This window comes from Pseudophryne corroboree, chromosome 3, assembly GCF_028390025.1.
Source record: "Pseudophryne corroboree isolate aPseCor3 chromosome 3, aPseCor3.hap2, whole genome shotgun sequence".
NCBI classification, from domain to species: Eukaryota; Metazoa; Chordata; class Amphibia; order Anura; family Myobatrachidae; genus Pseudophryne; species Pseudophryne corroboree.
The window spans coordinates 40,588,469-40,613,257 of NC_086446.1; the positions used below are offsets into that span (position 1 = coordinate 40,588,469).

A 24,789-nucleotide genomic window follows, 5' to 3' on the forward strand; every position below is an offset into this window, starting at 1 on the left:
CCACCTTAGGGAGAAAATGCGGACGAGTCCGCAGTTCTGCCCTGTCCGAATGGAAAATCAGATATGGGCTTTTGTAGGATAAAGCTGCCAGTTCTGACACTCTCCTGGCCGAAGCCAGGGCTAGTAGCATGGTCACTTTCCATGTGAGATATTTCAAATCCACAGTTTTTAGTGGTTCAAACCAATGAGATTTGAGAAAGTTCAAAACAACATTGAGATCCCACGGTGCCACTGGAGGCACCACAGGGGGCTGTATATGCAGCACTCCCTTAACAAAAGTCTGGACTTCAGGAACTGAAGCCAATTCTTTTTGGAAGAAAATCGACAGGACCGAAATTTGAACCTTAATAGATCCCAATTTGAGACCCATAGACAATCCTGATTGCAGGAAATGTAGGAATCGACCCAGTTGAAATTCCTCCGTCGGAGCACTCCGATCCTCGCACCACGCAACATATTTTCGCCAAATGCGGTGATAATGTTGCGCGGTTACTTCCTTCCTTGCTTTAATCAAAGTAGGAATGACTTCTTCCGGCATGCCTTTTTCCTTTAGGATCCGGAGTTCAACCGCCATGCCGTCAAACGCAGCCGCGGTAAGTCTTGAAACAGACAGGGACCCTGCTGAAGCAAGTCCCTTCTCAGAGGTAGAGGCCACGGATCTTCCGTGATCATCTCTTGAAGTTCCGGGTACCAAGTCCTTCTTGGCCAATCCGGAACCACTAGTATCGTTCTTACGCCTCTTTGCCGTATAATTCTCAATACTTTTGGTATGAGAGGCAGAGGAGGAAACACATACACCGACAGGTACACCCAAGGCGTTACCAGCGCGTCCACAGCTATTGCCTGCGGATCTCTTGACCTGGCGCAATATCTGTCCAGTTTTTTGTTGAGGCGAGACGCCATCATGTCCACCATTGGTCTTTCCCAACGGGTTACCAGCATGTGGAAAACTTCTGGATGAAGTCCCCACTCTCCCGGGTGAAGGTCGTGTCTGCTGAGGAAGTCTGCTTCCCAGTTGTCCACTCCCGGGATGAACACTGCTGACAGTGCTATCACATGATTCTCTGCCCAGCGAAGAATCCTTGCAGCTTCTGCCATTGCACTCCTGCTTCTTGTGCCGCCTTGTCTGTTCACATGGGCGACTGCCGTGATGTTGTCCGACTGGATCAACACCGGTTTTCCTTGAAGCAGAGGTTCTGCCTGGCTTAGAGCATTGTAGATTGCTCTTAGTTCCAGAATGTTTATGTGAAGAGACGTTTCCAGGCTCGACCACACGCCCTGGAAGTTTCTTCCTTGTGTGACTGCTCCCCAGCCTCTCAGGCTGGCGTCCGTGGTCACCAGGATCCAATCCTGTATGCCGAATCTGCGGCCCTCCCATAGATGAGCACTCTGCAACCACCACAGAAGAGATACCCTTGTCCTTGGAGACAGGGTTATTCGCTGGTGCATCTAAAGATGCGACCCTGACCATTTGTCCAACAGATCCCTCTGGAAAATTCTTGCGTGGAATCTGCCGAATGGAATTGCTTCGTAAGAAGCCACCATTTTTCCCAGGACTCTTGTGCATTGATGTACAGACACCTTTCCTGGTTTTAGGAGGTTCCTGACAAGCTCGGATAACTCCTTGGCTTTTTCCTCCGGGAGAAAAACCTTTTTCTGAACCGTGTCCAGAATCATCCCTAGGAACAGCAGACGTGTTGTCGGAATTAACTGGGATTTTGGAATATTCAGAATCCACCCGTGCTGTTTTAGCACTTCTTGAGACAGTGCTAATCCCATCTCTAGCTGTTCTCTGGACCTTGCCCTTATTAGGAGATCGTCCAAGTATGGGATAATTAATACGCCTTTTCTTCGAAGAAGAATCATCATCTCGGCCATTACCTTGGTAAAGACCCGAGGTGCCGTGGACAATCCGAACGGCAGCGTCTGAAACTGATAGTGACAGTTCTGTACGACGAACCTGAGGTACCCCTGGTGTGAGGGGTAAATTGGAACGTGGAGATACGCATCCTTGATGTCCAAGGATACCATAAAGTCCCCTTCTTCCAGGTTCGCTATCACTGCTCTGAGTGACTCCATCTTGAACTTGAACTTTTTTATGTACAGGTTCAAGGATTTCAGATTTAGAATAGGTCTTACCGAGCCATCCGGCTTCGGTACCACAAATAGAGTGGAATAATACCCCTTTCCTTGTTGTAAAAGGGGTACCTTGACTATCACCTGCTGAGAGTACAGCTTGTGAATGGCTTCCAAGACCGTCACCCTGTCGGAGGGGGACGTTGGTAAAGCAGACTTCAGGAAACGGCGAGGTGGATCCGTCTCTAGTTCCAACCTGTACCCCTGAGATATTATCTGCAGGATCCAGGGATCTACCTGCGAGTGAGCCCACTGCGCGCTGAAATTCTTGAGACGACCCCCCACCGCCCCCGAGTCCGCTTGAGAAGCCCCAGCGTCATGCTGAGGCTTTTGTAGAAGCGGGGGAGGGCTTCTGTTCCTGGGAAGGAGCTGCCTGTTGCTGTCTCTTCCCTCTTCCTCTGCCTCGTGGCAGATATGAATATCCCTTTGCTCTCTTGTTTTTAAAGGAACGAAAGGGCTGCGGTTGAAAAGTCGGTGTCTTTTTCTGTTGGGGAGTGACTTGAGGTAAAAAGGTGGATTTCCCGGCTGTAGCCGTGGCCACCAAATCCGATAGACCGACACCAAATAACTCCTCCCCTTTATACGGCAAAACTTCCATATGCCGTTTTGAGTCCGCATCGCCTGACCACTGTCGCGTCCATAAACTTCTTCTGGCCGAAATGGACATAGCACTTACCCGTGATGCCAGTGTGCAGATATCCCTCTGTGCATCACGCATATAAAGAAATGCATCCTTTATTTGCTCTAAAGACAGTAAAACATTGTCCCTATCCAGGGTATCAATATTTTCAATCGGGGACTCTGACCAAGCTACCCCAGCACTGCACATCCAGGCTGTCGTTATAGCTGGTCGTAGTATAACACCTGTATGTGTGTATATACTTTTTTGGATATTTTCCATCCTCCTATCTGCTGGATCTTTAAGTGCGGCCGTCTCAGGAGAGGGTAACGCCACTTGTTTTGATAAGCGTGTGAGCGCCTTGTCCACCCTAGGAGGTGTTTCCCAGCGCGCCCTAACCTCTGGCGGGAAAGGGTATAAAGCCAATAACTTCTTTGAAATTAGCATTTTTTTATCGGGGGCAACCCACGCTTCATCACACACCTCATTTAATTCATCTGATTCAGGAAAAACTATAGGTAGTTTTTTCACACCCCACATGATACCCTGTTTTGTGGTACCTGTAGTATCAGCAATATGTAACGCCTCCTTCATTGCCAAAATCATATAACGTGTGGCCCTACTGGAAAATACGGTTGATTCGTCACCTTCGTCACTGGAATCAGTGCCTGTGTCTGGGCCTGTGTCGACCGACTGAGGCAAAGGGCGTTTTACAGCCCCTGACGGTGTTTGAGGCGCCTGGACAGGCACTAATTGATTGTCCGGCCGTCTCATGTCGTCAAACGACTGCTTTAGCGTGTTGACACTATCCCGTAATTCCATAAATAAAGGCATCCATTCTGGTGTCGACCCCCTAGGAGGTGACATCCCCATATTTGGCAATTGCTCCGCCTCCACACCAATATCGTCCTCATACATGTCGACACACACGTACCGACACACAGCAGACACACAGGGAATGCTCTTAACGAAGACAGGACCCCACTAGCCCTTTGGGGAGACAGAGGGAGAGTTTACCAGCACACACCAAAAGCGCTATATATGACAGGGATAGCCTTATAATAAGTGCTCCCTGTATAGCTGCTTTAATAATATAGTTTTGCCACAATTTTGCCCCCCCTCTCTTGTTTTACCCTGTTTCTGTAGTGCAGTGCAGGGGAGAGCCTGGGAGCCTTCCTGACCAGCGGAGCTGTGTGAGGAAAATGGCGCTGTGTGCTGAGGAGATAGGCCCCGCCCCTTTTTCGGCGGGCTCGTCTCCCGCTCTTTAGTGGATTCTGGCAGGGGTTAAATATCTCCATATAGCCCCCGGAGGCTATATGTGAGGTATTTTTAGCCAAAAAAGGTTTTCATTTGCCTCCCAGGGCGCCCCCCTCCCAGCGCCCTGCACCCTCAGTGACTGCCGTGTGAAGTGTGCTGAGAGGAAAATGGCGCACAGCTGCAGTGCTGTGCGCTACCTTAAGAAGACTGAGGAGTCTTCTGCCGCCGATTCTGGACCTCTTCTCGTTTCAGCATCTGCAAGGGGGCCGGCGGCGAGGCTCCGGTGACCATCCAGGCTGTACCTGTGATCGTCCCTCTGGAGCTAATGTCCAGTAGCCAAGAAGCCAATCCATCCTGCACGCAGGTGAGTTCACTTCTTCTCCCCTAAGTCCCTCGTTGCAGTGATCCTGTTGCCAGCAGGACTCACTGTAAAATAAAAAACCTAAGCTAAACTTTTTTCTAAGCAGCTCTTTAGGAGAGCCACCTAGATTGCACCCTTCTCGGCCGGGCACAAAAATCTAACTGAGGCTTGGAGGAGGGTCATAGGGGGAGGAGCCAGTACACACCACCTGATCGTAAAGCTTTACTTTTTGTGCCCTGTCTCCTGCGGAGCCGCTATTCCCCATGGTCCTTTCAGGAACCCCAGCATCCACTAGGACGATAGAGAAAAAGAAAAAGTAAAACAAGATAGCTGTAATGTGTTCATGAGAGATTACATTTGTATGTGATGCACCAATGATTTGGATAAGTTATGAGACTTGACCAGATAAGCTATTTATATAATGGAGGATATAAAGAATATATAATTTGATGAAAGAAAAAATAATTTACCAAAGCCCAACAGGGGGATCAACTGCGGACCTCTATGGTCGGTATACCAGCGCTTTAACCCACTAGGCTATTTAGCACATAGAGGACTCTTGTTGCTGGAACTGAATGTTAAAGATTACATTTTGAATATATGTATATGAATCAACAATGAAGATATATATATATATATATATATATATATATATATATGTATGCTTTTTATATATGTTGCTTATTAAACTAGCAATTTCTCAATGAGGCCATGTTTATAATACTATTTCTATAATGATAAGATATACTTTATCAAACTTCACATGGGGCAGTTGCTTTTGAATACATTCTCCAGGTGTGAGCATCACCTTAATAATGAACTGAGACATTGGATTGGACACTGATGCCTTTAAAAAGGTGACTACATGGAGTGCACACTATTACCGTTCCTTCTGAACAAGCTGCCAGAACGGACAGTGGCGAAACGCGTTAAGTACGGGCAGCACCCTCCCACACCTACTGCGCTCCTTTTGCCAATTGCCACCATACAGCATGGAGACAGACAGGAGTACGTGAGCCGCAGCCTCCCTCCCGCTGCATATCACAAAGCACTTGCTACACTCCACTACACCCGAGCAGCTCAATGGAGCATAGGAGACTTTATATCCAGGACGGCTATAGATACAGCTGGTGAGAATAACTAATGTGAGCGCGAGGTAGCAGCATACCGCTGGCTGACCATTCACTAACTGAACACTGCGTTCTTACTGCCTGTGATAGGTAAAGCTATCTGTCACTGTTTATATCCATTGCTGTGGAGGAGAGTTGTATTAACATTTTGATACATCATTGCTACTTTTATAGTCATTTTAACTAATTGTGTGTCCTGAATGGACAAATTCTACTAAGTTCTAATAAATGTATAAGCGCTCTCTACCAGAGTAACTTGCATCACTCATTCTCTTGTTAAAGCTATCTGTGACTGGCTATGTCAGCTGGGAGCTGCTTCTATTAGGCACTAGTAATGTGGAGTTCTGGTTAAGAAAACATTAACCCTTTGAGCACAGATTTTTGGTGATCTAGCTTTCAAAATTAATGACCTTCGGTGGACAAAAGCCTTTTCTAAATGTATATGGAAAGGCAAAAAAACCTAGAATTTCCAAACTCAAGATGATTCAACCAAAGTCTAGAGGAGGCCTTCATCTCCCAGATATTCAGACGTTTTCTAAATAAGCATTTTCTTATATTTCCCAATGTTCACGATTGTCTCGTTTCACTAGTTTACCATTAGAGGAAGAGCTATTTTCACCATTCTCTCCTGCCGCCCTTCTGCATCTGCCCCGTACATAACATCCTAGAGGTATACTGTCACATATTTTATTTACAGACACTTATAAGACTTGGGTGACTATTAATACATGTTTACATACAGATCTGCATTGTTCCAGATATGTTCCATTTTCAGGCAACCCTGACCTCTTACTCTCTCACAATAGCTCACTATCAGACATGGAAAGATAAAGGTATTCCAGCATTTCAGGAAATCTTGGGGCACTATTTATTCCTAGCAACAAAGGTGTACAAAGTACAATGTCCCACATTCCCTATTTTTCTTATACCTACAGTCCAGACACTATGTGTTTAGTAACCTTCCTCCTAAAGTTTCCCGTTTACCTGCAACTCCATGTCCTCGCGCTAGCTTCTCTATGTCTGTTGAATAGTTTATTTTCATGTTGTATGAAGTAACAGAATGAATTGGATTCAGTTTAATAAAGAATTATTTATTCCAAAGACCACGCCTTTGTACAGACTGAGAGACAGCATTGGTTTCTCTCAAGGTTACAGGAAGATAACTTGAAATTTGATGGTGCACTTATTTTATAATACTTGGTTACACCCAATCCTTTTACCACACCCACTGATCTCATACATTCTTGAAGAATCTCTCTAAGCTCTATGTTCATATTAGCACCTACTGTCCTTGGTAACAAGCTAGAAGCTGGTTAGCCTTATTTTTGGCTAATTCCAATTCTATTACACACATTGGACCTGCTTCCCAGAAATAAGAAGTATTTGTACAAAGTCTGTTAAAAGAACATGTACTGTATCTTATAATTGAAATAATGTGTTTATGGAATATGCTCATTTTCCATGTAAGGTATATTATACGATAGGTATACCTGTATAACTGCAAAAATAGGATTTTGATACCTACCGGTAAATCCTTTTCTCCTAGTTCAGAGGATGCTGGTGTCCACTTCATGACCATGGGGTATAGACGGTTCTGCAGGAGCCATGGGCACTCTTAAGACTTTTCAAAGGGTGTGAACTGGCTCCTCCCTCTATGCCCCTCCTCCAGACCTCAGTTATAGGTACTGTGCCCAGGGAGAAGGACATTTCGAGGAAAGGATTTACTTTAATACTAATGGTGAGATACATACCAGCTCACACCTCAACCATGCTGCACAACATGGCATTCAAAATAACACACGCCAACAGGCATGAACCAAGTACAGCAACATGCTGAAACTAATATAACACAACATGTGTAACTCTAATAAACCAAACTGCAGGTAAAGTACGCACTGGAACGGGCGCCCAGCATCCTCTATGGACTAGGAGAAAAGGATTTACCGGTAGGTATCAAAATCCTATTTTCTCATACGTCCTAGAGGATGCTGGGGTCCACTTCATGACCATGGGGTTTATAACAAAGCTCCATTAGGGGCGGGAGAGTGCGGATGACCCTACAGCACCGATTGACTGAACTTGAGGTCCCCATCGGCCAAGGTGTCAAACTTGTAGAACTTTGCAAATGTGTTTGACCCTGACCAAGTAGCTGCTCGGCAAAGTTGTAATGCCGAGACGCCCAGGATGAGCCCCTCTTCCTAGTAGAATGGGCCTTCACCGACGTAGGCAACGGCAATCCAGCCGTAGAATGAGCATGCTGAATCGTTCCTCTGATCCAGCTGCAATAGTCTGCTTGGAAGCAGGACACCCAATTTTGTTGGGAGCATACAGGACAAACAGAGCCTCTGTTTTCCGTATCCTAGCTGTTCTAGCGACATAAATCTTCAAAACCTTAACGACATCTAGAGACTGAGTCAGAGAACGTGTCAGTAACCACTGGCATCACAATAGGTTGGTTTATGTGGAAAGATGAAACCACCTTAGGAAGAAAATGTTGACGAGTTCGAACCTCTGCCCTATCTTCATGGAAGATCAGGTAAGGGCTCTTGTGAGACAAAGGCCCCAATTCAGACACCCGCCTTGCGGATGCCAAAGCCAAAAGCATCACCACTTTCCAAGTGAGAAACTTCAACTCTATCTCTTGTAGAGGTTCAAACCAATCCGATTGAAGGAACTGCAACACCACATTAAGGTCCACTGGAGGCACAAATGGAGGCTGGATGTGCAGAACCCCTTTCACGAAGGTCTGAATTTCTGGAAGAGAGGTCAATTGTCTTTAAAAAAAAAGCTGACAAGGCCGAAATCTGGACCTTGATCAACCCCAAACGAAGGCCCACATCTACACCAGCCTGTAGAAAATGGAGAAAACGTCCCAAATGAAACTCTTCGGCAGGAGATTTCTTGGATTCACACCAAGACACATTTTCTCCAAATACGGTGGTAATATTTAGACGTTACTCCTTTCCTGGCCTGAATAAGAGTGGGAATGACTTCCTTGGGAATACCCTTTCAAGCTAGGATCCGGCGCTCAACAGCCATGCTGTCAAACGTAGCCGAGGTAAGTATTGATACATATGCACGGCCACTGCTGTAGCAGGTCCTCTCGAGGAGGAAGAGGCCGAGGGTCTTCTATGAGCAACCCCTGAAGATCTAGGTACCAAGCCCTCCTTGGCCAGGCTGGGGCAATGAAGACTGCACAAACTCTTGTTCTTATTATTTTGAGAACTTTTAGGATCAGCGGAAGTGTAGGGAAGACATATACCGACCTGAACACCCACTGGGCCACCAGCGCATTAACTGCTATTGCTTGAGGGTCTCTCGACCTGGAACAATATCTCTGAAGCTTCTTGTTGAGGCAAGATGCCATCATGTCTACTTGAGGAACTCCCCAAAGACTTGTCACCTCTGTGAAAACTTCTTGGTGGAGGCCCCACTCTCCTGGATGGAGATCGTGTCTGCTGAGGAAGTCTGCTTCTCAGTTGTCTACTCCCGGAATTAATATTGCCGACAGAGCTCGTAGTTGTTTTTCTGCCAAGCGGAGGATTTTTTTCGCCTTTGCCATTGACGCTTTGCTTTTCGTTCCGCCCTGCCTGTTTATGTGCGCGACTGCTGTTACATTGTCCGACTGGATCTGCACGGGTGATCTTGCAGAAGATGTACCGCTTGTTGAAGGCCGTTGTAAATGGCTCTCAATTCCAGCACGTTTATATGAAGGCAGGTTTCCTGACTTGACCATTTTCCTTGGATGCTTTCCCCCTAAGTGACAGCTCCACAGCCTCGGAGACTTGCATCCATGGTTACCAGGAACCAGTCCTGAATCCCGAACCTGCATCCCTCTAGTAAGTGAGAACTGTGTAGCCACCACAGGAGCGAAATCCTGGCTTTTGACGACAGGACCATCTTCCGGTGCATGTGTAGGTGGGAACCCGACCACTTGTCCAACAGGTCCCACTGGAATACTCTGGCATGGAACCTGCCAAACTGTATGGCCTCATAGGCCGCCACCATCTTTCCGAACAATCGAATGCACTGATGGATCGACACACTTGTTGGCTTTAATATAGGTTTCACAATTTTCTGGATTTCCAGAGCCTTTTCCACCAGAAGAAAAACTCTCTGAACCTCTGTGTCCAGAATCATTCCGAGGAAAGACAATCTTTTCGTTGGTTCCAACTGTGACTTTGGAAAATTTATGATCCAACCGTGTTGTTGGAGTATAGACAGGGAGTCTGTGATGTTCTGTAGCAACTGCTCCCTGGATCTCGCCTTTATCAGGAGATCGTCCAAATAACAAATAATACTGACTCCTTTTTGACGAAGGAGGACCATCATCTCAGCCATCACCTTGGTGAATACCCTCGGCACCGTGGAGAGAACGAAAGGCAACGTCTGGAATTGGTAATGGCAATCCTGAACCGCGAACCTCAGATAAGCCTGGTGGGGCGGATAAATGGGAACATGCAGGTAAGCATCCTTTATGTCTACTGACACCATGTAGTCCCCCTCCTCCAGACTGGAACTCACTGCCCTCAGTGATTCCATTTTGAACTTGAACCGTTTCAAGTAGATTCAGATTTTTTAGGTTTAGGATCGGTCTGACCGAGCCGTCCGGCTTCGGAACTAAAAAGATGCTTGAATAAAACCCCTCCCCTTGTTGTGAGGGGTTTGTCTGATCCTGACATCATTTTTGAATTGCCGCTGTTACTGCTTCTTTTTCCGGTAGAGAAACTGGCAAGGTCGATTTGAAAAATCGGCATGGGGGAACGTCTTTAAACTCCAGCTTGTACCCCTGGGACACTATTTGTAAAACCCAGGGATCCAGGCCAGATTGAATCCAACCTTGACTGAACAGTTTTAGATGTGCCCCGACCCGAGCGGCCTCCCACAAGGGAGCCCCAGCGTCATGCTGTAGATTTGGCAGAAGTAGGTGTTGACTTCTGCTCCTGGGATCCTGAAGCCGCTGTGGACTTCTTTCCTTTTCCCCTTCCCCTACCTGCAAAGATGAGGGAACCTTTGGCCTTTTTGTATTTATTGGGCCGAAAGGACTGCATGTGAGAGTGATGGCTTTTTTGCCGCTGCTGGAGCAGAAGGCAAAAAGGTCGACTTACCTGCGGTAGCCGCCGAGACTAACGCATCCAGTCCATCACCAAATAAGGCCTCACCTTTATACGGGAGAGCCTCCATATTATTTTTGGAATCTGCATCCGCGTTCCACTGGCGAATCCACAACGCCCGCCTAGCCGATACTGCCATGGTAGCGGCTGTTGAACCCAAGAGTCCAATATCTTTCATGGCTTCTAGCATGTATGTGTCAGCGTCTTTGATATTCCCTAACTTGAGTATCTCATCTTTATCAATCGAGTCAATATCTGATGACAAGCTTTCTGATCATTTTTCAATCGCGCGACTCAAGCAATTGTGGGCCTGAGCAGCGTACCATTGGCAACATAAATGGATTTTAATGTAGTCTCCATTTTGCGGTCTGCCAGCTCCTTTAGTGAAGCCGTCCCAGGTGCAGGGAGAATCACTTTATTTGTCAACCTGGACAGTGCACTGTCTAACACAGTCCCACTTTTTCCTGTCATCAGCAGGGAAAGGATAAGCCATCTGAATCCTCTTTGGAATACGAAATTTATTTTCTGGATTCACCCACACCCCTTCAAAGAGAGTATTTCGCTCGTGGGAAGGAGGGAAAGTAACCTTAGATTTCTTTTCTTTATAGAAATAGGCCTTCTCCTTAGGTACAGGAGTGGTTTCTGTAACCTCCAGAACTTCTCTTATAGCCACAATCATATATTGTATATTTTTCACCAATTTATGATCTATTTCCCTGGAGTCACTATCGTCGACACAGGAATCAGTGTCCGTGTCGGTATCAGTATTTACAATATTTGCAAACGGTCTCTTATGTGACCCAGAGGAGTCGCCTGCGGGTGGAAGAACAGAACCCTGAAAAATCACATCTTCCACAGACTTTCTCCAGCATTCTGCATGAGATTCAGACATATCTAACCTCCTATTGAAATGATGCATACTATCACGTATTTCTTTCACCCATGCAGGCTCTTGGTGTGCCGGCAGCGCCACCACATTACAACTGTGTGTCCCTAAAATGGTTTCCTCCGGGGAAGAACTCCCTGCCTCAGACATGTCACACTCGAGTATTACACACACACACAGACACTCTGGGACTTGTAGGGGACAGACCCACATTAAAATCTGCCAGACGGACACAGTTTAGGAGCAGCCAGTTTACATCCCCAGCGCCAGTATATAATGTCTGTGAACACAAAATGCACACTGACATGCCGTGCTGTTTTACAATGTAAATACACCTGTAAAGTACCAAAATCGCTGTGCCCCCCCCTCCATTTTGCACCCTGATACTTGTAGTCAGAAGTGGAGGAGGACCAGCGTTGTCTCTGCAGCCTGAGTGAAAATGGCGCTGAGCAGTGTGCTGGCTGACTGAAGAGGAAGCTCCGCCCCCGCAATGGTGCAATTTCACCTCAAAAATGTTCATATAATATTTATACTGGCAGGGGTAGGGCTGTGCCTGGGCATCTTATGCCCACTTTTATCCAGTTTGTAAGGTATTTTGCTGCCCAGGGTGCCCACCCCCCCGTGCGCCCAGCACCCTGTGTGTTATGTTGATTGAAGATCTATCTTCTTACACTCACCTGTCTTCTGGCTCTGTGAGGGGGGTGATGGCGTGCTGTGGGAGTGAGCATCTAGACACGGCTAGCGTTCAGTACTCTTCAGGCGCTAATGGTGTCCTGTCACCAGAAGCAGAGCCATGAAACTCTTTAGGAAGTTGATTCATACTTCTGCCCCCTCAGTCCCACGAAGCAGGGAGACTGTTGCCAGCAGTAATCCCTGAAAATAAAAAACCTAACAAGTCTTTTCAGAGAAACTCCGTAGAGCTTCCCTGGTGTGCATCCAGTGTCTGTCGGGGCACATTTCTAAAAATGAGGTCTGGAGGAGGGGCATACAGGGAGGAGCCAGTTCACACCATTTGATAATTCTTAAAGTGCCCATGGCTCCTGCGGAACCATCTATACCCCATGGTCATGAAGTGGACCCCAGCATCCTCTAGGACAGCGTTTTTCAACCCCTGTGCCGCGGCACACTAGTGTGCCGCCAGCAGTTGTCAGGTGTGCCGCAGCCTGCCGGTCACCGGACACCAGAATTGCCCTGCACAGTGCTCCGCCGCCCGCCGACAGTGCTCCTCCGCCGCACACCAGAGATACCTGGGTCCTCCAGCAGTCATGCACGGCAGCACAGTCAGCTCTCCTGCTGCCCGGTCCGTGACCTATGGTGACGTGCGCATTTCCGCCCGCGCTTGGTGCTGATGTGTGCTACGGACTGCCCTGCTCAGCTCATACTACTCCAGCTCGGATATGCAGTACTTCAGGCTGACATTAAAGAGGGGGCTGTGAGTACTATTACATGGGGGGAGGGGGAGGGCAGTGTGTGTGTGTACCATTACTGTGGGGGCTGTTATTACTATTACAGGGGTAAGCAGTGTGTGCCATTTCTGTGGGGGCTGTTATTACTATTACAGGGGTAAGCAGTGTGTGCCATTTCTGTGAGGGCTGTGAGTGCCATTACAAGGGGATGGGGGGGGCAGTGTGTGTGCAATTACTGTAGGGGCCAGTGTGTTTGATTTATACCTGTGGGGGAAATGTGCTTCATAACTGTTAGGGCCAATGTGTTTAATTACTGTGGGGACCAATGTGCTTATTTTATATCTGTGGGGGCCAATGTTTTTGTTTTTTTCCCTCGTGGGTAACCGATAGTGTGCCTTGGGAATTTTGAAGTCTTGTTCGGCGTGCCTCGAGTCGAGAAAGGTTGAAAATCACTGCTCTAGGACGTATGAGAAATACGCGAGTATATAGAATTAGTAAGTTTTATCTGACTGATCTTTTCCAGTCTTATATTAATGACACACCTTCCAATTATATGTAGATGGGTAACTTAAAGTGTCACTGGAGTGTTGCTTCAACCCTGTTATGTATCAGCTCATAGTAATGCTTTACTTCTGTGTGATATCTGATGTTTAACAAGCTGTGATTTGCCTGAATAACTTTTCCCACACTCAGAGCATGGAAATGATTTCTCGCCTGTGTGACATCTCTGATGTATAACAAATTCTGATTTATACAGAAAACATTTCCCACACTCAGAGCATGGAAATGGTTTCTCACCTGTGTGACATCTATGATGTCTAACAAGCTGTGATTTGCTTGCAAAACTTTTCCCACACTCAGAGCATGGAAATGGTTTCTCACCTGTGTGACTTCTCTGATGTATAACAAGATGTGATTTGAATGCAAAACTTTTCCCACACTCAGAGCATGGAAATGGTTTCTCACCTGTGTGACATCTATGATGTCTAACAAGATGTGCTTTGAATGCAAAACTTTTCCCACACTCAGAGCATGGAAACGGTTTCTGACCTGTGTGACTTTTCTGATGTACAACAAGATGTGATTTGAATGCAAAACTTTTCCCACACTCAGAGCATGGAAATGGTTTCTCACCTGTGTGAGTTCTGTGATGTCTAACAAGTTCTGATTTACACAGAAAACATTTCCCACACTCCGAGCATGGAAATGTATTCTCACCTGTGTGACTTCTCTGATGTCTAACAAGCTGTGATTTGAATGCAAAACTTTTCCCACACTCAGAGCATGGAAATGGTTTCTCACCTGTGTGAGTTCTGTGATGTCTAACAAGTTCTGATTTACACAGAAAACATTTCCCACACTCAGAGCATGGAAATGATTTCTCACCTGTGTGACATCTCTGATGTAAAAAAAGTTCTGATTTATACATAAAACATTTCCCACACTCAGAGCATGGATATGGTTTCTCACCTGTGTGAATTTTCTGATGTCTAACAAGATGTGCTTTGAATGCAAAACTATTCCCACACTCAGAGCATGGAAACGGTTTCTCGCCTGTGTGACATCTCTGATGTATAACAAGTTCTGATTTATACAGAAAACATTTCCCACACTCAGAGCATGGAAATGGTTTCTCACCTGTGTGAATTTTCTGATGTTTAACAAGCTGTCCCTTGAGTGCAAAACTTTTCCCACACTCAGAGCATGGAAATGGTTTCTCACCTGTGTGATTTCTGTAATGTCTCACAAGATCTGATTTACACAGAAAACATTTCCTACACTCAGAACATGGAAATGGTCGCTCACCTGTATGACTTCTCTGATGTATAACAAGTTTTGATTTGCGTGCAAAACTTTTCCCACACTCAGAGCATGGAAATATTTTATCACATGTATGAGCTGCATGATGTGTAACAAAATCTGAGGTATTGGATGAATAGTCATCGCGATTAGAGGGATCAGATGAAGTATCAGCACTGTGAGGTACTGGATGTATAGTTAGAGTAATGGGGATGTCTCCTGGAGAATCCTGTGTGGTGTTATCTTCTATTTTACTATCTGCAGACAAGATGAGATCTCCCTCCAAGGAATTCCTGCTTGTGCCTCCATCTGCTGGAAATAATATAACTAGTATAATGCACAGTTCTATATACAGTGCACACATATTACTCCGATCTACAGAGAATAACTAGAAAATCACATTATTCGCTGCCCCAGTGGAGCTAACAATCTACATTCCACATGACACACTAGGGTTCATATATGTCAGAAGCCAATTAACCTACCAGTATGATTTTTGCAGAGCTGCAGGAAACACATACAAACTCCACACAGATAAAACATTGGTTGGGAACTGAACTCATCACTAATGCTGCGAGACAACACTGCTCACCACTACATCACCGTGTCACTATTATGAATGTTTAGTTGGTAAATTTCAGCTTATAAACTATGACCACATCATTACAATTATAAGTGTACCAACATCAAGTAAGACTCTTGGAGAACAGATTACATATTGTCTTCTGCTCCCAAAATCACATCTGTCATAGCCCCAGCCACAGGGACATGCAAATGGCACATCAACAATGATTATCTCTCCCCCACATAATGCAGACTCTGTTATGTAATGTACACAGGCCAGCATTACAGAACAGGAAAGTCTCTTCAGCTAGTGACATTGCTAAACCACAATATCTATCCAGACTGCCCCCACACATACATACCAGACACTTGTGGGCTGAACTACCAACATCTGCTTTCACACTACACAAAGTGCTCCAGGTGGATACGTATGTTGCAACAGCAGCCTCTATATGGTAATCTGGTCATCCCCAGGTAGAATAGTCCCACCAGACTTATGCTAGTAAATTAAGCCAAAAAGTCAATCATTATAGTGACGACCTAATTACTGTTGTATGAGATACACCAGAGAGTGTGGGGAGGAGACTGATCAGGTCTCTGGGCAGGTTACACACAGTGACATAATGTGAGGGAGAGAGCAGGAGTATAATAGGGGCTGATGGCTCCTGATGTATGAGATACACCAGAGAGTGTGGGGAGGAGACTGGTCAGATCTCTGGGCTGGTAACACACAGTGACATGATGTGAGGGGGAGAGCTGGACTATAATAGGTGCTGATGGCTCCTGATGTATGAGATACACCAGAGAATGTGGGGAGGAGACTGGTCAGATCTCTGGGCTGGTAACACACAGTGACATGATGTGAGGGGGAGAGCAGGAGTACAATAGGGGATGATGGCTCCTGATGTATGAGATACACCAGAGAGTGTGGGGAGGAGACTGGCCAGATCTCTGGGCTGGTAAGACAATTACATGATGTGAGGGAGAGAGCAGGAATATAATAGGGGCTGTTGTTACCCGACTCCCACATTGAGCAGATACATTTTCCTCATTAGTCTGTACTGACAGAGGAGGTTGTAGGGGAAGAGACTTCTGTAGTGATGCAGCAAGGATATGCGACTCTTTTCTGTAATAAGGATTATTACCTGTGCTGATACCTGTAGGGATTTCCTCTTCCTTACACTTCTGATCTCTCCACACATACGTCTCTTTTTCTCCCTCTATATCTTCTGCCTTCATAACAGTCACATACGTCTCTTCTCCCTCTATATCTTCTGCCTTCATATCAGTCACATACGTCTCTTCTTCTCCCTCTATATCTTCGGCCTTCATATCAGAAAGGTGCTCACCCTGAATAACAACAAAATAACACTTTAGTAATGTCTGATTACTTTAAGACTGGACAACAGAATATCACTGTATAAGACACACAGCTTCTCTACAGATCATATAGGGAGAGTGTGGTCGGAGACCCCGTCAGCCACAGGGACAATGGCGTCAGCGGCACTGAAGGGGTTATTCCTCCATGTACGGCCCCATTTTACAGACAATGGGCGCTAGGCACTCCATTCAAATGTACTAACAGCGCCGGGAGCGGAGTGTTTAAAAATGTGTCTATGTTATATCACTGCGCTGTGCGTAGTTGGAGAGTTATAAACTGCACGTTTTAGAATGTATTTGTATCCAAGATGCTCTAAGTAACTATAGGATAAGTCATGGTACACTCTCACATAGGAAGTCATATGCTCAGTAACCTCCTAGTGTGATCAGATCTTTTGATGTGTTGGTCAGGGCACCGCAGGTAATGTGCTTGGGTTCTGCAGTTCCTGTGAGAAGGTGTAAGAGTGAAATGACCAATGCTTTGGTTACATCACTTCCTGTGAAATGACCCCTAGGTGTTCTTTTGGTGTGTCTATGCTATTGGAGAAATCAGTTTGTTTTCAATGATTTCCTGAATATTCACTCCAGATACGTGAATGGCAGGGGGAAACAATTTCTATACTTTGTATAAGTTGTTTTCCTGTACCATATGTTACAAATACAGACACTACTGTAGAAACTAAAGAATCTGTGTGATCAAAGGAGAATTGTAAATTACCAGGTGGTAAAGGAAGCAGTTTAAACGACATCAAACTTTGTCTGTGTGACAGGAAGGAGGAAATTGCTTTATGCAGTTATATCCTTTTAAAATGTAATTTATTTATATTTTGTAAGATATCCTGATTGGATGGAAAAGACTCAGGTGGGACTACCCCATGAGATTCAGTGTGGTTTTACTGTATAAAAATGGTCCTGCGAGCTTTATGGGGTATATAGAATCTTCTGTCTGCAGTGATCAGCTGTATTGCTGTTGCCCCTAAAATTAGAGAACAGTTCTTTTTAAAACTATTTGAGCGAATAAACATCTTTTGCCTAAAGACGACCGCTTCATCCTCTGACCTGCAGGGTTATGTCAAACATAGCCCCGTTATTTGGCTGTTTTGGGTGCACCCAGCATCTCTAAGCTCCGCCTTCTGCCAGCTACCATTCCGTGCTTGGGCAAGCGATTACTGGGGATCAGTCAACACCACACAGGTGTGGTAAGACAGCGTGTCGACGCATACACAGCAGAACCGTGGTTCCAGATGTTAGCTTAATGTTTTATTACTATATTGTGTTATAATAATCAAATGGATAAATACACATATAGGAGGTTTTTGTGTTAAATAAAGAAGTGAGTTCCAAGTAAGGGCTGAATATGTTATAAGCCTCACTATATGAAACAGATTTAATGAACTGTATTGAGCTTAGAGACAGTCAGCAAACGTATCTGTACTATATTTATCTATATGAAGTAAAGGACAGCTGGAGACAGCAATATAAGTACAGAGTTAAGAATATACTCTGTTGGTAGGGAGAAACATCTATAGAAAGTGTATGATGTAACCAATGCTGTAAAATGAACTGTACACTGCACATTTGCTGATTACCAAAGATGGAAAGAACATATGTTATATTGAGTGTGCCCCCACCTTCGGGGACAGTAATGTGAGCTGACCACCATGACTAATATGTACAATGTGCCTTATATATGCTCTGAAGACAACACAGTAAACAGATTACTTATGAGACATACGGCTGTGTGTCTTATTGAGTTCTCTCAGCAATACATTATGACCTGATATCCAGAGGTGACATGATACTTGAAGGGATCCACAGGCTACCTAGACAGCAACGATATCATTAAATGAGGGCTCTTGACGGGATGACTAACACAAGGAAAAGCATCTAATGAGAAGTTTCTGTGTTGGAAGCAAAATTGTTCTCACGGACTCTGATTTCATATTGGGTGAGTAAAACGATTCTAATACAGTCATATTTTACTCAAAATCAGACTCCCTGAGTGTAATTTTTAGTACATTATAGAGACAATAGGCATTTATGTTTTTCCTTGAACGGTCATTATAAAGAAACCCAAGTATCTTGTCACACAGCCTAGATTACTTAAATTATGTTGTATTGCGCAGCTAAAGTATTGCTTGTTGTAATCTAAGGCAGATACAGGTGTATTGCTTGCGCAGCTAAAGTTTATTGCTTGTTGTAATCTAAGGCATATACAGGTATATTGCTTAAGCTAAGGTGCATTGCTTGTTGCAGCTACAGTATAAAGATAAGGCATAAGGCATATTGCAGTTGTTGTCATATGTTTGTATGAGAGTTGGGTCAGCCATTTACGGGACCTGAATGCTAGCTAGAATTTGTGGTATGCTGACCAACAGTTGATGCCATAATGAACAGCTTACTGTCTTGTCTGTGTCATGTAAAGTGTCTGTTTTAAGATAACAAGAAACGGTGTAAAGTGTATAAAGGAGGTTGGTCCATAAGGTCATCAAAGACAGCCCTTGGCACGCGCAACTGTAGGCTTGTCCTGTCACCTGTCAATGGAAGCACCTGGGTGGTCATATGAGACACAAACCTTGCCTTGCCTACACCATTGATAAAAACATTGTTACATGTTGTACAAAGTCTAAAGTGGCTGAATGACTGAATCTTTGTTTATGTCTTATTAGCGCATGCGCCCACAGAACAATTGAAATTGTGTACAAAGGCGTACCAAGTTTGCAATTGTGTGCGGTACAAAGGCGTACCAAGGTTAATTATTTTGCAGTATTTACCCAGTGTTTTTTGCAACATAGATAGCAAATCAAAATAGGAAAGGCGTTTTAACAGAATTTGCTAGAATAGTGGGATATCATTTGAATGCTCAATTATTGTCAGTGCATAGAAATGAATTCTTTATAGTTAAATGATTGACTATGATGATCATATGATCATTGTAGCAGACTGGCAGTGTGCACAGCAAGTTCTCAGACATTAGTAAATGGTGAATATGGTGTTTTAAATTACATGCATTATAGATGTGGTAGGTTAAAGCCAGACAAGTTAAGTTAATTTTCAGTAGAAACAAAAATAGGCTAAGAAAGGTTTGTGTCCAAACAAAACTTATAGCCAGTGATATACAGATACTTCTCGTTCAAGGACATATCCCTCTTCACCGCAGGTGGATTCGGCCACACCCAGAGGGCTTAATTACCCCAATGGGAGGGAAAGGGAGTAGAATGAAAAAGCGCTTACCTATAGACATTGTAGCACAGCGAGAGGGAAGGAGACGAATTAAGCGTATTAACGCTATCCTTAAAAGAGCTAATTTTCCAAAGGAAGGAATATTAGATACTCAGGCTTGGAAAAGGTTCCAGGCCACAGATGGTCACTGGTTACAAAAGAAAGGTTATTTGGACACTGTAAATATATGGCTTATTGTCTCACAAGAACTGGAAGATGAGAGAAGAATTAGGCAGGATGATTGTATGTCTAATGTAATACCACCACCCTATGTTCCAATAACATGTAATGCTATTTATAATGATGGGAATGTGGAAGGGGGGTCAGCCCCCTCAGCAGTATCAATGCACACAGAGCTAAAGTCACCAGCTGTTACAGGGAGCTTATATCCCTCACTGATATCAATGCATGCAGAATCAAGGACACATAATAAAGCAGGAGTTTTAACTCCTTCAGCAACATATGCAGAACAAATGACACCTGAAAAACGTTATGTAAATACTTTAAGTTATGAAAAAAAAAAATCCAGAAGGTACACTGGTTCTTAGGGATGTTATCCACTACCCTGAAAGAAAGTGTCTTTATTGTGGGAGATGTGTTCCGGAGGGAAGTGAAAAATGTTTCTTTTGTGGTAACTGGGTAGAGCCAAATTCAGGACCATGTGAATCACAAAATGTTAATGACGGGGGAAATGTTAAACCAAAAACTCATGGGATATTTAGGAGGTTGTGGAACTTTGCTAGTAGTCCTAACAGAGATCCAAGAGGAATATCTCGTAAAAATTACAATGTAATGCCTGTTAGAGTTAGTAGTCATGCTAATCCCAGACATACAACTAATTTGTTACCTAGTGATAATGGTTACATTGCAGAATATGTGGAACAGGAACAGTACATACCATGGTTCCCCTCAGACATTATGCGAATTGTAAATGAGTTACCAAATATCAGAAAAAGCCCAGCAGAGTTTGAAAAAAAGATTAAACAAGTGTATCTTGTGTATAGACCGTGTTGGGTTGATTTAGAACAGATTCTTAGAGCTTCTATAGGAATAGGTGAATATAATATGCTTCTTGCCATAGCTGCTCAGGAGGCAGATGGTGATAGAGGGAAAATTGAGAATGCTCCCCTTGAAGCCAACCGCTATACTATGGCTTCAGGCTCACAACTGTTGTATAGAGTACAAGTCAGATGTAAGCAAATCAGAGACACTGCACCAGCTGAGCCTGATCTGATACAGAAAACCTCAGCATAAGGGAATATTATGACAGACTGTCTATCAAACAAGAAAATGAAGGTTTTCCCATTGCAGAGCCTAATAATGCCAGACTGTTCAAGACTAGATTCCTTAATGGACTTAGACATGAATACAGGCAGCAGTTGTATGCTGTCAGACCAGAAGCAAATTTGATGAACATTACCTCATTAGTAGAAGTCCTAGAAGGAATTGAGGATCATGAACAGGGAAAACAGAATAAAAAAACATCCAAAGCACCAGCTGTTACTATACATGTGGTACAGGCTGCCCAGTCTAACACCAAGACACATAAGGTCCAAAACCAAGGTAGAGGTGTTAATAACTCCAGACCCTACACTACAAGGGATGTACAAGGTGAAGACATGACTGTTAAATGTTTTTGGTGCAAGGTTACAGGTCATCAAAAGAAGGAATGCAGAAAATACCTTGCGTGGCTGAAGTCTAAGGATGGTGTTCCAGCTTTCACGGTAGAACGGGAATGACAGATTCCTGCTCCGGGATCCACCTGCTCAAGCAACACCTACACTGACCCCATTAAAGTTACTGTTATGCTTACTCTACCTACAAGAAACACCCTGGAATGCCTTTTGGACACTGGAACAGCAGTCACTGTACTTAAGAAAACTGATGTCCCAAAAGAACTTTTAACCAATCACTATGTTAATGGGACAGGACTGGGAGGACAGCCCCTCCCTCTTCAAAGAAGTAAGCCAACTTCTCTCCTTATAAATGACGAACTTACACCTGTACCCATTGAATTTCTGACTTCACCTACATGCCCAGTGAATTTGTTGGGAGCTGATATCCTTAACGTCATGCAAGCTACTATTCAGTATACTCCACAAGGAATCAAGTACACCAGCAATATTCCAGCTATCATGAAGCCTAACATTGAAGCAGCAATTGAAGTTTAGCTACTGCAAGAAACTGCCAAGTCCAGCTCAGAACTAACCCTCCCAGAATGGGTTACTTCTCAAGTTCCAGACAGACTATGGTCAAAAGGAAAGATGGATACTGGACTACTACGAGTTCAACCTGTCCACCTACAGCTCAAGCCTGGAACCATACCTGTCTCAATCAGGCAGTATCCTCTCACCCCAGTACAAACTGAAGCTATTACAAAGCAAATCCAAGCCTTTCAAGAAAATGGGATCATTGTCCAGTGTAGATCCCCATGGAATACTCCATTGTTTCCTGTAAAAAAGAAAGGTGGTCAAGGTCAAGGTCAAAATGAAGCACAAGAAGTACAATATAGACTTGTTCATGATCTAAGAGAAGTCAACAAGAGACTGGTGATCAATTCTCCTATTGTGCCAAATCCTCATACCTTGCTGAACCAGATCCCACCTTCAGGGGCCTGGTTTACGGTAATTGATTTGGCCAACGCATATTTTTCCGTACCGATCACTGAAGAATCACAGGCAATGCTAGCCTTCACCCATGATGGAAGACAGTACTGTTGGACCAGACTTCCACAAGGAGGAGCAACCAGTCCATCAGACTACACCGAAGCAATGTCACTCATCTTACAAGCTTGGAGACCAGTGTTTCCAGAAAACACCCAGCTCATACAGTATGTAGATGATCTACTGCTATCCACAAGCACAGAAGACCAATGTAAACAAGAGACTGTATCACTGTTGAAATTTTTGGAAGAACAAAACTGCAGAGCTTCCAAAGCAAAGCTTCAACTATGCCAGAAGAAGGTCATCTTCCTTGGTCACTGTATCTCACAAGGAGCCAGACACCTTACAGAAGAAAGGAAACGGCTTATTCTACAAACCAAAGTACCAAAGACTATTAAACAGACCAGATCATTCCTAGGTCTTGTTGGGTACTGCAGAGAATGGATACCACATGCTTCTATCTACATGCCAGTTTTGTATGACAGCACAAAGAAAGATGCTCCAATCTACACCACAGAACAAGTTGAAGCAGTTCAGAACCTTAAGGCTGCCATAGCAACTCCACCGGCTTTGGGTCTGCCAGACTACACCAAGCCATTTACTCTTTATTGCCATGAGGAAAGAGGTCATGCACTTGGAGTCATTACACAGACGCATGGAAGCAAGCAATGCCCGGTGGCTTATCTTTCAAGCAAACTGGACAACATTATCCAAGGAGCACCCACCTGTATCAGAGCAGTTGCAGCAACAGCAGTTCTCAAACAGAAATGCATAGACATTGTGCTTAATCATGAACTGATCATTCAGGTACCACATGCGGTGACTGAAATACTACAGCAAGCCAGAACCAAGCACTTATCAGCTGCAAGACTCACCAAGTATGAAGTAGCTCTACTAAGTGCCACAAATGTCACCATTAAGAGATGTACCACCCTCAACCCAGCAACTCTACTACCAGCCCTATTGCAGGAAGAAGCAGCAGAGTGTGAATCCCTAGATTCAAAAGGAGGGAGAAGAGAGACATATAATATCTCTAGCAATGGTACCCAGAATAACCAGGATGATGAGGACCACATGAACTATGGGAATGCAGAAAGTGATAAAAATATACACAATACAAATTTTTCCCATGACTGCATGGCTCTGATGGAACAAGAGACTCAACTGTTACCTCATGTCACAGACACAGCCCTTCCTGATGCCCAGCACAACCTCTATGTGGATGGATCAAGATACTATGATAATGGAACCCCATATACAGGGTATGCTGTTACAACAGAGACTGATATCATTGAATCAGGAAGTTTACCAGCACAGCTATCAGCACAAGCTGCAGAGCTAATAGCTCTCACTAAAGCTCTGGAGTATGCAGAAAACACAACAGCTAATATATACACAGACTCCAGATATGCTTGGGGAATTACGCAAGATTATGGCCAGATTTGGAAAAGCAGAGACTTCAAGACAGTTACAGGAAAACAGATACAGCATGCAGATCTGCTAAAGAAACTATTTGAAGCTCTGGACAAGCCAACCAAAGTAGCCATCATAAAAATCCAAGCACACACCAAGAACCAAACTAAAGAAACAAGAGGAAATAACTTGGCGGATGCCGAAGCAAAGAGAGCAGCCAAAAGCTCTGACAAATCAGAAGTACAAATAATGCTAGCTGAAGATGAAACTCAGAACCCAGCACACATGGCTGATCTACAGCAACTCATCATTTTCCAGAATCAAGCAGGTCCCTTAGAAAAAGCCACATGGCAAAAGAAGACCAAGATACAGGACTCTGGAAAACAGAAGATAAGACATGTTTGCCAAGAGTGCTATATTCAGCTATGTGCCAAGTAAGCCATGGAATTACCCATGCAGGAAAAGATCAAATGACGAGACAAGTCAACCAAAAATGGATAGCCCCAGGATTCCAAGGTGCAGCAGAAAAGCACACACAAGCATGTTGGATATGTGGAATTTCAAATCCAGGAAGTAGAACCAAGACTCCAGCAGGAGCCATTCCAAAAGCCAATATGCCATTTCAGAGACTACAGATAGACTATATTCAGATGCCAACTCAAGGCCCGTTCCAGTTTGTACTGGTTTGTGTCGATACCTTCTCCAAATGGGTAGAGGCCTTCCCAGTAGCTAAAGCCACAGCAAAGAATACAGCAAAGAAAATATTGACTGAAATAGTATGCAGGTACGGAGTACCAGAAGTGATTGAATCAGATAGAGGAAGTCACTTCACAGGAGC

At 44.4% G+C, this 24,789-nt stretch overlaps 1 protein-coding gene across 1 annotated transcript in view; it reads right to left on the reverse strand.

Annotated features, from left to right (window-relative positions):
• Nucleotides 1-6,573: 6,573 nt before the first annotated feature.
• LOC135054657 (gastrula zinc finger protein XlCGF26.1-like) overlaps nucleotides 6,574-24,789 on the reverse strand; it is a 113,371-nt gene continuing 95,155 nt past the window's right edge. The window contains exons 4-5 of the mRNA XM_063957898.1: nucleotides 16,419-16,623; nucleotides 6,574-15,021 (exon numbers count right to left, since the gene is read on the reverse strand). Of these exons, the coding sequence (XP_063813968.1) occupies nucleotides 13,523-15,021; nucleotides 16,419-16,623 (1,704 nt within the window). The 3' untranslated portion in view covers nucleotides 6,574-13,522. The remainder of the gene's footprint in view (nucleotides 15,022-16,418; nucleotides 16,624-24,789) is intronic.